At 38.4% G+C, this 12001-nt stretch overlaps 1 protein-coding gene and 1 long non-coding RNA gene across 3 annotated transcripts in view; both read right to left on the bottom strand.

Annotated features, from left to right (window-relative positions):
* tmem160 (transmembrane protein 160) overlaps nucleotides 1-7239 on the bottom strand; it is a 23548-nt gene extending 16309 nt beyond the window's left edge. Inside the window, exons 1-4 of one of the 2 annotated variants that reach the window (XM_028044625.1) lie at nucleotides 6896-7239; nucleotides 6777-6801; nucleotides 3492-3584; nucleotides 1977-2334 (exon numbers count right to left, since the gene is read on the bottom strand). In XM_028044625.1, coding sequence (XP_027900426.1) covers nucleotides 2009-2334; nucleotides 3492-3584; nucleotides 6777-6801; nucleotides 6896-7126 — 675 coding nt within the window. In that variant the 5' untranslated portion in view covers nucleotides 7127-7239 and the 3' untranslated portion in view covers nucleotides 1977-2008. Of the gene's footprint in view, nucleotides 1-1137; nucleotides 2335-3491; nucleotides 3585-6776; nucleotides 6802-6895 lie in introns of those variants that run through there. The other variant, XM_028044624.1, reaches the window with a different exon arrangement.
* Nucleotides 1-12001, bottom strand: part of LOC114161380 (uncharacterized) — a 24580-nt gene extending 12579 nt beyond the window's left edge. Inside the window, exons 1-3 of the long non-coding RNA XR_003599004.1 lie at nucleotides 11798-12001; nucleotides 7999-8005; nucleotides 1862-1868 (exon numbers count right to left, since the gene is read on the bottom strand). This is a non-coding gene — a long non-coding RNA (uncharacterized LOC114161380). The remainder of the gene's footprint in view (nucleotides 1-1861; nucleotides 1869-7998; nucleotides 8006-11797) is intronic.

Raw genomic sequence — 12001 nt, 5'->3', positions numbered from 1 at the left:
CCTTGGGAAATACCTATTTTTAAGGATGAGAAAAGCAGTTACCTGAATAAACAGAAGATGAAATGACGGAATGCTTGAGACTCTTAGGCTTAGAGGAGTTTGTTGGTGGAGTTAATGGCTGGATTAAGCTGGTGCTGGGGAGGAGGGCCACGCTAATGCATTCACTCCGCTTCCCTGCAGCAAACTGTAAGTGCAGTGATCAAGAAGGTTAATTAAATAATTATTCTAATTAAATATAAAGCAGTATAATTGTTTTGATAATAGACTAATCTGCCATCAGTTTTGTCAGCCTGTTTTCTGGATTGGAAAAAAAAAAAAAAAAAAATCAGGAGGAATATCAATTTAGAAGATGTGGAGGGAAAGAAACAACATATCAAAGTGTAATCCAAAAAAACATTTGGTCAATTGGATATCTGTTCTTTAATATTTCAGATATATGATTAGATGAATTTGACACAAAATACGTCACTGTAATTAATTTAGATAATTTTCTTATTTGACAATGTAGCAGTTAAGCTAGCTATGTCTTTTCATCATTTCTGCTCATCTTTAACTCCACTGACTAAAGTAACAGTGTAAAATTTAAAGCGTTTGTGTCACTGGTTCTTATTTCAGCAGCAATATACAGTTTTACAGTCTACTCAGAAGCTAACTTATTAGACACTTCAAGTAAAACCAAAGTTTGCTGCTGCTACTGCTAAGCTAACAGTAATTCAACAAAGTTTTCCACTTGTGAAAAGTTATTTTTTACTGTTTTGAGTAGCGAATAGAGCATGGATTGGTATAAAGCTTTACACCAATCTTTATCTTTTTCTTTTTTAGAGCAGCTGTACAAATTATTTCATAGTATTATGAATAAGATAAAAAAGTTATGTATTTGCTAGAGCAATATCTCCAGCTGCAAGACAGAGAAGTTTAAGTAGCTGGGGTCAAGAGAGGTGAATAAAAGACCAGGCTGGACATACTAACATCAGGGTTTATATTTGACAACTTAGATTTTAAGGTTTACAAAATGTGAGATCCGCTATAGTGTGTGGTTTTGATCACCTAAGAAATCAACCATCGTTCAAAAGCAGATACCTCAAATGTGAATATCCCACTGGGGATTTATTATCAGAAAAAAAAATCAAACAATGATGCTGGGTCTCACTACAGAGTTCCTCTGGTTTTATTATTGCATGCACTGTGGTGCACAAAAGTAAACAATAGTAAACACCCGCTTTTCACAAACAAATTCAATATAATTACCAGCATCAACGCCTTGCATCCATTAAAACAGAACTTACAGAGATAACCTGAAAACAGAAGATTCACTGTAAAGAGTTTTTGGATATAGTTTGGTACTGTACATGATTTAAAAAAAAGAAAACAGAACAAAATATATAAACACAGAGAGAACTGTGAAAAATATCCTGTTTCCAAACAGTTTTAAGGAAGTATAGTGACAAAAAACAAAGCTTGACAAAAGTGCTGTTGCAGTGGTAAAGTAATAATAAAAAAAAAACTTGAGCCCTCAGTGTCATTTTCTCTGATTATTTAAAAAAAAAACAAAAAAAAACTTTTGAGACAAAACAACTGACTTAAGGTGAAAGGTCAGCCTTGATTCTACCGATCATGTTGATAAAACAAACAGTCTCCAAGGAAGACTGACGGTGGCACAAAAAGTAAATCATAAGCATCGAATAAAAAATAAAAAACAGAAGAACATTTTCAGATGAACTAAAAGAGTTTTTTAGAAAAAACATGTTTATTCAGGAAATAAACAGATTTTCCACAATTTCCAGCGTCTTTAAACTGTTTTTAAAAAAAAAAGTTAAAAGTTTTTCTTCACCTGAATAATTTTTTTACAACAATAGATGACAGGTTTGCTGTTTTTTTAAGCTCACAGTCTGCACATGAACACATATGCATTTTGCACAAACATACAAATAACAGAAACCCTGAATCAGAGCATCAAGAAAAAAACAACAAAAAACACACACACACACTGAGCATTCCTGGAAGATCGCTATTTGTTTTGGCCCTTGCTGCCACTGTCCTCACTGTCCCGGGAGCCTCTGTGACCTCGCTGCTCCCGCCTCTCGCGGCACTTCCGGCACTCTCCCTCGTCCTCCCCGCCGTCCCCCTCCTCGTCGTCGTGGATGATCTCCACCTCCAGGCGGCCGATGTACAGCGATACGGCGCAGAGCCAGAAGAGGGCGACGGTGCCCACCACGGTGCCCTGGAGCAGCAGAGCTGGCACCGACAGCAGCATCAGCCTCCGCAAGGCGAACAGGCTGCCAACGTAGGACGCGCCGCCAAACGACACGCAGACGCCTCCCAGGATGAAGAAGGCTGCGTGGAAACACATCGGCATGCTGTTACTGCAGTCAGGCAGGAAGTGTCTGCAAAGGCAGAGACAGAAAAGCTCTTTTTTTCTCATTAACAACAATTTTCAAAGGGAATTATTTATTTTTAATACACCACAGCCCAGTTAGATCTATTAGTTTTGAAGAATTTATTACTACAGCAACCTTCCATTTCTACACACATGATTTAGAGACTGTTTGATATATTAGATAGAAATTAATGTAATGACAAGTAAATCAATTTTAAAGCCAGATTTATATGCTATGTATTTTAACTTAAGACAAAGTACAATAAATACACAATTATTGCCACTCCTGGAATAGATATGAAGGTTTCCACACAATCTGGAAAAGTCAAGGATTTGATTCAGGTCTGGATGAATGTATTCAAAGCCTTCTCATCGTCTAAATATGTGTTCTTTAGATCCTTTCTTCTCTCCTATCTTACTTTCTTTCCCTGATTTCTTTCTGCTTTGTTTCCTTCTGTCCTTCTTTGTGTGCTTCCTACTTTTCCTTCCTTAGCTCCCTTCACTTCTCCAAACAGTTTTCACCTTACATTAACATTTTACGGCCTTACAGAATACTGTCATGAAATTCAAACAAAAGCACCACACAGCCAAAATGGCGGATGTATAAGCTACAACCAGAGCTTGTGGTGCGATTTCATCATATACAAAGCATATCAGAAGCACTTTGCCGCTGTCTTGTGGTCACAGTTATACCTAATTTCGGTCATTTAGAGGGTTAAATATGTCACCTTTGGCTACACATACGTTTTACCAACCATTTTTAAATCTCTGACAGATTTGTTGGTCTTTTAAAAACACTTTGTCAAGTTTGTGGTAAGGCTCTACTTGATGTCTCCTGTTTTTTGGGACGGTGAGCAGAATCGGGACAAAATGCCTCCAAACAACACGTTAGCTTTTGCATTTTCCTCTAATTAGGGTCACAAAGTCTCTTCTCTGGATGTCCTCCTGTTACGGGAGTTTAAAACATCCAGCACCATCTCACTGTTTGGACGGTCGGCCATGATGGTTCAGTTTAGCCGCTGTAGGGGGGGAGAGAGGCTTTTCTTTTTTTTCTTTTTATTCTCTTTACTACTCCCTCAATACTCTGCGATTTAAGCTTGAGTAAAACTCGTACCGTATCCTGCTTCCCGTCCCACTTCGCTCTGGACAAAAGCAATGACTCCAATCCCAGTCGCCAGCAAGCCGTTCCTGAACCACGACAGGAACCCTGCGAAACCATGAGGAGACGTTACAGACGGACAGTTCATCACACAGTCTGCTCTTTTCACACACCCAGGACTAAGTAGGTCTGGCTGTTCTAAGACCACCATTTAAACACGTTAGTGAAAAGCTGAAGAACGTTGAAGTTTTACACAGAGAGTTCCTACACACACACAAATTTTTGATTTTAATTAATTAATTTTTTTTTACAGATTTAAATTTAATCATTTGTAGGTTCAATAAATCATACATGAAACTCTGATCAGTCCAGTCTAGTAGTGGGGTTGTTGTTATTAGAATTTCTTGGCAAGGTAAAAACGCCCTAGATTAATGCATATAACACAGAATTATTCTACAATAAATAGATTTAAATGTTCATAGGTCTAGATGTCAAATAACACAGAAATTGTCCTATTTGTTTTAACTGGTGTCGATTTATGAGTTCTTTCACTTAGTGGCTCCAAAACGATGGGCCTGCTCAATCTATATTATTGTTTTTAAAACTATTTTATTGTTCAGTCCAAGTATTTCTACCTAAATATTTTTTCTTCATTTTGTTAATGAATCTGGTTACCTAAAAAATATTGAATTTTACGGGGGGTGGAGAACTAAAAATAAGTCTTTTTTTTGTTGTTTTTTTTAGAACCAAACTGGTCAATATCTTTGTTAAAATCGTTGAAAATAAAGGGTCCACATTTAATACATATTAATGCATTCTTTGGAAATTTCAGATTTTTTTTTAATCAAACAGAAAACAGAATAAAGACTGGAAGCTTCTCCCCCCCGCTACTTATTCAGCTCTTCCTGAGCTTGTCAGACTGCATAGAAACCCGACACATACGAACCCTGATAGCCAGTCCCACATCAAGTTAAGGTGAATTTCTGACTAAACTGCAGTTGCTCAGCAACCAATGTAAGAGACAAATAAAGAAAAAGACTCCGATCTTACTGATCCTTCCAGAAAAATAAATGGAAAGTGACACAGTTATGAAGAAGAAGAAGAAGAAAAAATCAAGATAGAAATAAATATATTGAAAGATTCTGAGGATTGTTGAAACGATATACATTTCCAGAGGTCATGTCCTCCTGAGAATCGCCATCCTTGCAAGACCAAACAGTCAATAAGATTACTGAGCCTCAACAAACTTACATTTGCACACAACTCTATTTTTGACTATCTGTGACTTATTTCTCTATTTTCTAAAACTCACAAGATAAAAAAGAGTTATCTGTTATTAGGTTAATGATAGGTTTGGGATTGGGAAACCAAAGTGTTTTTATGTGTCATAAATGCACGTAAAAACACAAGATGATATAAACAATACAGTCAGAAAAGAAATCATGAATTATTTTTTCATGATTCAACTAATCATGGTATTAAAATATGGTTTCAATGTTTTAAATACATTCAACAGATCAGATGATATCATGCTCATTGACACTTAATTTATGTTTTAATTGTGCATTTGAAACACTCTTTATACATTTAGCAATAATCATATGACATAAACTGCAAGGAATTCCAAAAACGAGATTTGTAGACACTAGTTTTAATTTATTGTGAAATTTCCATAATTATTATGTTTAAAATGAAACACATACACTCCCGCAAATATTGGATAAATGGCAAAGATGCAAAGGAACCAAGAGATCAGATGCTCGTGTGATTCCTGTGGAATATCTGAACTTTATGATGAGCTATTAAACACTTTCTATATAATTTCAACAGTATTGGCGTCAGCAGTTTAAGTGAGGCCGAAACACTGGTCTTGTCGTGAATTTTGCGAAATTGTTTTGTTTAAACACCCAAAGGTGTCTACGTTTTAAACACCTGAGCAACACTGCCGTCCTGAGATGGAGGAAAAACGCGCCGACACACCGAACGCTTTCTGGTGAACTTTTTCATGATCAAAGCACACAGAGATCAGACTACTTGGACACAATGACAAGATGTACGTTTAGAGGGGTCAAGGTGAGGCTTTCAAACGTAGGAGTACGTTTTCGATTATCAAGCAAGGTGGTGGTGGCATCATGCTGAAGGTACATTTGGCCTCCAGTGGCAGTTTTCCAATTCACTAAAGTGGGTGAAGTAACGAGTACCTCCACATTATTCGGTTTCACCTAAAAAGAAAACAAAAAACAGCTAGCTGGGGGGAATTCTGCCACAGTAGGGTGTTCCAACAGGACAACACGCACTTCAACATGGGTTTTGGACAAATACTGTACAATCTCAGTCATATTAAACATGGGTAGACTTCGCTCAGAAACCCATCAGCTTGAACAAACCCTAACAATTCTGTCAAGAAGCGTGCTCAGATATCAGAATATTTAGCCAGAATTACACCTCAGACCTCATTCTTGACAACAAAACAAAAAACATGTTTCAGTAACTTTGCTAAAGGAGTTCCATACAAATAATCGTGGTACAAGAACTGATAAATCAGAAAATTAAAAGGCCTAAATTAAAGTAATATGTGTGTACCCGGTAAGTGTAAGTGAACTTCTAACTGGAACTGCGTCGTTAAAAGCTATAACCTGAAAAATGCTTCACAGATTTATCTGTTTTAGGCTGTGTGAGGGATTTATCCTCCTATATTCTAATTTATCTGGTAAATGTATTGCTTTTGTTTGGAGGAAGTAACTTGCTTTATTTAACATTTTGTTTTAATCATTCTCTCTTCTCTCTGAGGTCACCTGGTCATGTGTTGCCATGGAAGCGCGCCCATGAGCAGTGCTGACGAGGACCTGGTGTTTTCAATCAGCCTCACTGGGAAAATCCATTGTTTGAGAGGGAGGGGAGATGTTTTTTTGGATTTTGTTTGGGCCCAGCTTGTTGTTGTTTTAGTTGTTGTGAAGTGCTTAGTGGTAATTCTGTAAATATCTTTTTAGGAATATAGTTTAGCACAAATGTTTTTTTTTTCTATCTGGAAATGTAAATGTTGTCTCCGCCCCTTAATTAGTCCTGGTAGGAGCCAATGCTTTAAAAGCCTGGTGGTTTAGATCAGAGGGAGACGGGACCTCCTGTTGTTTGAATGCGAGTCACACTGTGAACTGGAATGAAATGTTTTGAAGAACTGCAAAAAGAAAAAAAAAATTCAGAGCTCTGCCATTTCTGGATTCTGTCCGATTATTTTTCCTACAGGCTGCTTCTGGGAAAAACTCAAGTTCTGCAACAGCGTGTGGGTGTAGAACGAGATACCTGTTTCATGTGACTTCCTTAGCATCTGCAAAACATAAACACAACATGTCGACACAATGAAGTTTGTCTTCAGCAGCAAAAGAATCTAAATGTAAGATTTAAAACTCAGCATTTCCTACCAAAGCGTCCGCCTTGTCGAGGTCTGTGAGGTGGTACTGCTGCAGTGGCTGCTCCGGACCCCGCTGGCTCTTGCCCCACGGCCCCTTCTCCCCGACCCGCTGCCGCGCCGAGCCGTGCAGCCTCCGCAGCGGGGCTCCGCCGCAGCCGGGCCGGCCCAGCTCCACTGCGCGGGCGAAGTAGCTGACGGCCTGCGGCAGCTGCCTTCTCACGAAGAGAGTCAGGAAAGCCATCGCATCACCAGAACCGGCTGGCTTAAAAACACACAAACGTGTAAGAAAGAAGGAGAAGCACAACACGACCTCTGCATGCCCTTTGAACTGTCACGTGGTCACACTCAACCCCGGAATCACTTCTGGTGAGAGTGGTGAGGAATCACCACAGCGCCATCTGCTGACATGTTAGAGAAAAACTTGAATGTATCGCATGAAGGTCGGATTTAAGTGCTATTTTTGACCAAACATATTTCAAATTAATATTTTACCTTAATTTGAGCTGATGTTTATCTTCATGGTCTCAGAATTGAGGGAACTCGATGTCTGGACAAATTGCAATAACACGGTTAAGCCACACGAGGGCACCAGAATACAGGATAATGAAACATCATAATCTAGCAAGGGTCTCAGCCTGCGTCAGCCTCCATAGTCCTAACCCCTGATCTAGTCAAATGTAACCATCTATTTATATCTACCTCCACATTTTCAGCTCCACTGTGACGTCCAACATTATTTATATGTAGTGTCATATTTATGTAACTTGGATGTTAGCATGAGGCCTTTTTGCCGCCCAGATCACACAGAGGAAAACATTAGTAGTTTCATTGAGTTAATGGTTATACCTTAAAACTAGTTCAGTCATTTCTGTTGCTTGTGCCTGTGATAAAAGTCAAATTTAACGGTCATGAAACTGCAACTAATTAATAAACAAATGACAACAAATGACATCCCTCACAGCTCTTTGCTGAGATTGCAGTGAACACGGCTGCCAAACAGAATGAACAACTCAAAGAAACAAACTTCCCTTTTCCAATTTACATACTGCGATTTGTTTTGTTAATAGTGTGAGCGGGAATTGTGGCCCTCCACAGGCCTTTAAAACAAGTCACAAATGAACTTATCATGCAAGAATATTGCTCTGTTTAATAACAAAATAACTTTATGAACTGCAGAAACATTTACTGCCATTAAGCTATTAATAAAAACACAAGTGGTAAAACATGCCAGTCAATATAAAGTCTGTTATACATTCATTTTTAATGGATAGATTATAAATAGCAATTTCCTCTCTGCATAAAATGAAATCATAAAAATTGTAAACACTTTATAAATACTTGGTTGTTATCTGACAGCAATTTTACTTACTTGCAAAAATGTCTAGCTATAACAACTTTTTAAAAATTCATTTTTTTGCTGTAAATATTCCACAGATATTAAATAAAATGGGTGTGATTTTTTTTATATCTACCTACTTACTCGGGTTAATGTTTAGTTAAGTGAGTTACAAACTGAACCCAGTAAACGTCACTTATAAATAAATCAAATTTACCATAGTATCACTTACGCCCAGGGATAACATCTGCTATGTATTTAATGTCACACGTCATGGTACACTGATACGCTGCCGTAAATTCAACGATCTTTAATGACTCGTTAAAGATTTTCAGAAAATTAAAGTATACATATATATAGAAACTTAATTCAGATCATGAAGAAGCTTCACTGAGTAGTTTCTCCACACTCTGTGAAAATGTGCCTTTGTGTGTATTTGTGTGTGTGTTGTTTGCGGAAGGATCAGTGCTTCGACATGCACTCGCCAAGGATGAGCGAGCAGCCTCTTCCGGACCCTCTTTTGTCTTCTGGGTCCACTGGGACTCAGAAACACTCCACCTATCATCACATCAGATTGTTTCAGGGTGAGGAGCAAAGTGAGCCGCACAGCTGGGAGATTGTATTTGTGTTCCTGTATGCTTTTTTTTACAATCTGTGTGCTGTATTGTCTTTAAAGACAAATGTTTGATGTAATATTGCAGCAGACCCACTGTCCACTCTCACGCTACAGTTCCCAACACAATGGGAGACTAGTGTAGGTGTACGGCCATACTTAGGAAAAAAAACAAAACACATTCACACAGGGTAACACTTAGAATGGTTTTCACTGGAACTGCTCAGCTTAAAGTTGAAACTAGACATTTGCGCACACTGTTCAAAGAGAAACATAGTCTTCCTTATTCAATAAAGGCCATTTAGAATCGGTACTAAAAAAAAAAATTCACTTCTTTGCTGCAGTATAAAAAATAGTAATTTCATAAAAATCCAACATTTAGCAAATAGACATAATTTGTTAATCCTATTTGACCTAAAAGAAAAAAAAAGTTTGCTCTGATTTGATATCAAAAGTTATGTGTTGTTAAATATCGGGTATTCAAAAGTATTTGAACAAACCCTTGACAAAATGCCAAGGTGGGTTTACAATCTATACCAACTCATTCCTGACACATGTGGTTCTGGGACAGCAGTTCATAGGACCCCGGCTTAGAACATCACTTTGATTCAATTCGATTCAAAAACACTTTATCTCAAAGTGAAGCTGGATATTATTGTACCTCATATCACCCAAGTATCTTGAAAGAGTCATTGTGGATGTTGATGCTATAGGCAGGACGGCTGTCCAGTAGCAGTCTTGCAACAAATCTGAAGAAGCCTCTGACTGAAGAGATTTTTGCTGCCATGACATGCTAACAGCTCAAAATCCAGGCAGTAGAGACACTATTTCATAATAAGTCTTGAACGACAACATCAGTCGTTGGCAAGCATGGCTAATCCACCCCATTTGCTTTTGCTTTTAAATCTTTGTCTGGCCATTTGGTTAAAAAGCAGGGCAGAGTGATGTTGGAGTCACCCAATATGATCAGTGGAAGGGATGGTTTGAACTTCCTCCTGCTCTTTGATCCTGCTTTGCATCCAGGAAGCCCTCTTTTCAAGAACTCTGGGGTAGGGGAGGCATAGGTCAGGCACTATTTGAGTATTGCTAAATACTCCTGGTTGTTGCAAATATGCATCACAACCACTGTCTGAAATTAAAAACATAACAGCAAAAATTGTTCCAGCTACTCAGCTTCCAAAAACCGGGAGTAATTGTCCAAAAAAAGCAATGTCCCAACCAAAAGATTATGACAAAAGTCATACAAAAAGAGCAAATCAGAATTAAGAGAGCAACTCCAACTTGCATGAGTGGCATGATTCCAGAATGGACTGATGGAAACACAGTGGCTCATTTTAAAATAAGCCTAATCAAGGTAAGACCAGTCTTCTGGCTACGAATACTCTGCCACTCGATTTTGCACCGGATTATAAGAAAATCTGAAATTCTGTAACTTTCGTTCCATGAAAAGGGCACAAATCTTTTAGATTCATCCGGCAAGATGTTTTCTCTTGTGTCCCCCACGTCCGCATGTAGGTTTTCCACGCACTCAGTGCTGTGGAAAACCATGCAAAGCATAGGCATGGTCAGCATATGTTTTCAGGATGTGTCATCCAGTTCGATGTCATTTTCCTAAGCACACTGTCTCATTAGTATCTCTGATGTCAGGTTTTCCTTGCTTCCTCGCTATCTAAATAAAAACAAACTCTCCGTGACACCCGAGTGCTTCCATCTATTTTTAAAGTGGGGCCCTTCTGAATTGACCTTCATCATCTGCGCACTAAGTAGGATGGTTTTTAAGTTTTGCCAATTGCCATAAATAGAAGACAAAGCTAAAAGTTGCATGGAGTAATAAACAATAAGTCACCTAGATGTGTTGATTTAATTGACGTATTTTAAACATTAATTAGAAAAAAGATTGGCATTTGATGTTTTAGCCAAATTTCGATTAACAACGCGTGCTGCTAACCTATGGAGAAAAATCAGCGAAAAAAATAAAGTAAGCAAAGCAGCTGTAGGCCTCTACCTTATGTTAACTCTTTGTTATCTGTGCTCAAGTCTTGTTGCATCAACAAAAAGGAGGAAGTAGCAGGAGAGACAGATAGGGAGAGGGACAGAGGAGGAGATGTGTATACGTGCAGGGCTGCACTAATCTGTGATACACAGTCTGGGGGATTCCAGCCAGCTGCACAGGGAGCGCTGACCTTGGCAAAGAGCATGCAATTTATCTGCCCCTGGAACAAACAAGTGTTAGATTCAAGTGTCGACCAGTCAGCAGATAAATGATTGACTCACGTTAATGAAGCCAGAAAGATTACACTTTAACAAGAAAGCATGTTGCTCTGCAAATGCACAATAATACAAATTACACGTTGCACATCGTGGAAAGATGGCATTTTGATCGTTTTCAGGCGAAAGCGTTTACTTTCAAACTCATTATATTCATGTGACTTTGGGTCTCAGAAAGATTTATTGGATTCATTGTGTAACTGTCTCTTTCTGCAGGAATGAAATCAAGACTAAATTCTGGTTAAGGCGGTGTGTGCTGTTTCAGCACGTCGGGCAGGAGAGGAAGAAACTCGCTTCTCTTCCTTGCAATCAAATCCGAACAATAACTGATTATCCATCTCTCACTGCTATTGAGATAAATGCATCTTGCTAAGAGTAATAGCCAGAGGCTGGGGTTGTTTTGCTCCCACAAGACCCGGGACTTAAAAACAAACTTACTATCTGCGCTCACTCCTCTGCCCATAATGAAAGTTACCTTTAGCCAGCGTCGTGAAATGTTTCCAGAGTCTAACATTCCTGTCATATCTGGCTTTTTAAGTGTATACTCATTACATGCATCACATGTTAGCGTCAGCAAACTTTCAATAAGATTTTACAGTCACACATTTTGCACTCTGCACCTTTGCCCACATTTTTTAGTGGATCTAAATCGATTTCTGTAATGACCTCGCAGAAATCGAGGTCATCAAGAAAACAACAACAACAATAATAATAATAGTAATAATAATAATAATAATACAGACCTTTGGGCACTTAAATAACTTAAAAACAACATAATATGTAGGAGAAAACATAAGATACAGAAACCCTTCAGCTGTGAGCTTGACAATGAGGAACAGCAAAAACAAGTCTATGATTTAAACTAAAATGTGCAGATTCATCATACTGTGATGATTTAA

Source organism: Xiphophorus couchianus, chromosome 18 (assembly GCF_001444195.1).
Source record: "Xiphophorus couchianus chromosome 18, X_couchianus-1.0, whole genome shotgun sequence".
NCBI lineage: Eukaryota > Metazoa > Chordata > Actinopteri > Cyprinodontiformes > Poeciliidae > Xiphophorus > Xiphophorus couchianus.
Note: the sequence above shows the minus strand (reverse complement) of the source record. Positions and strands in the feature narration are given on the sequence as shown.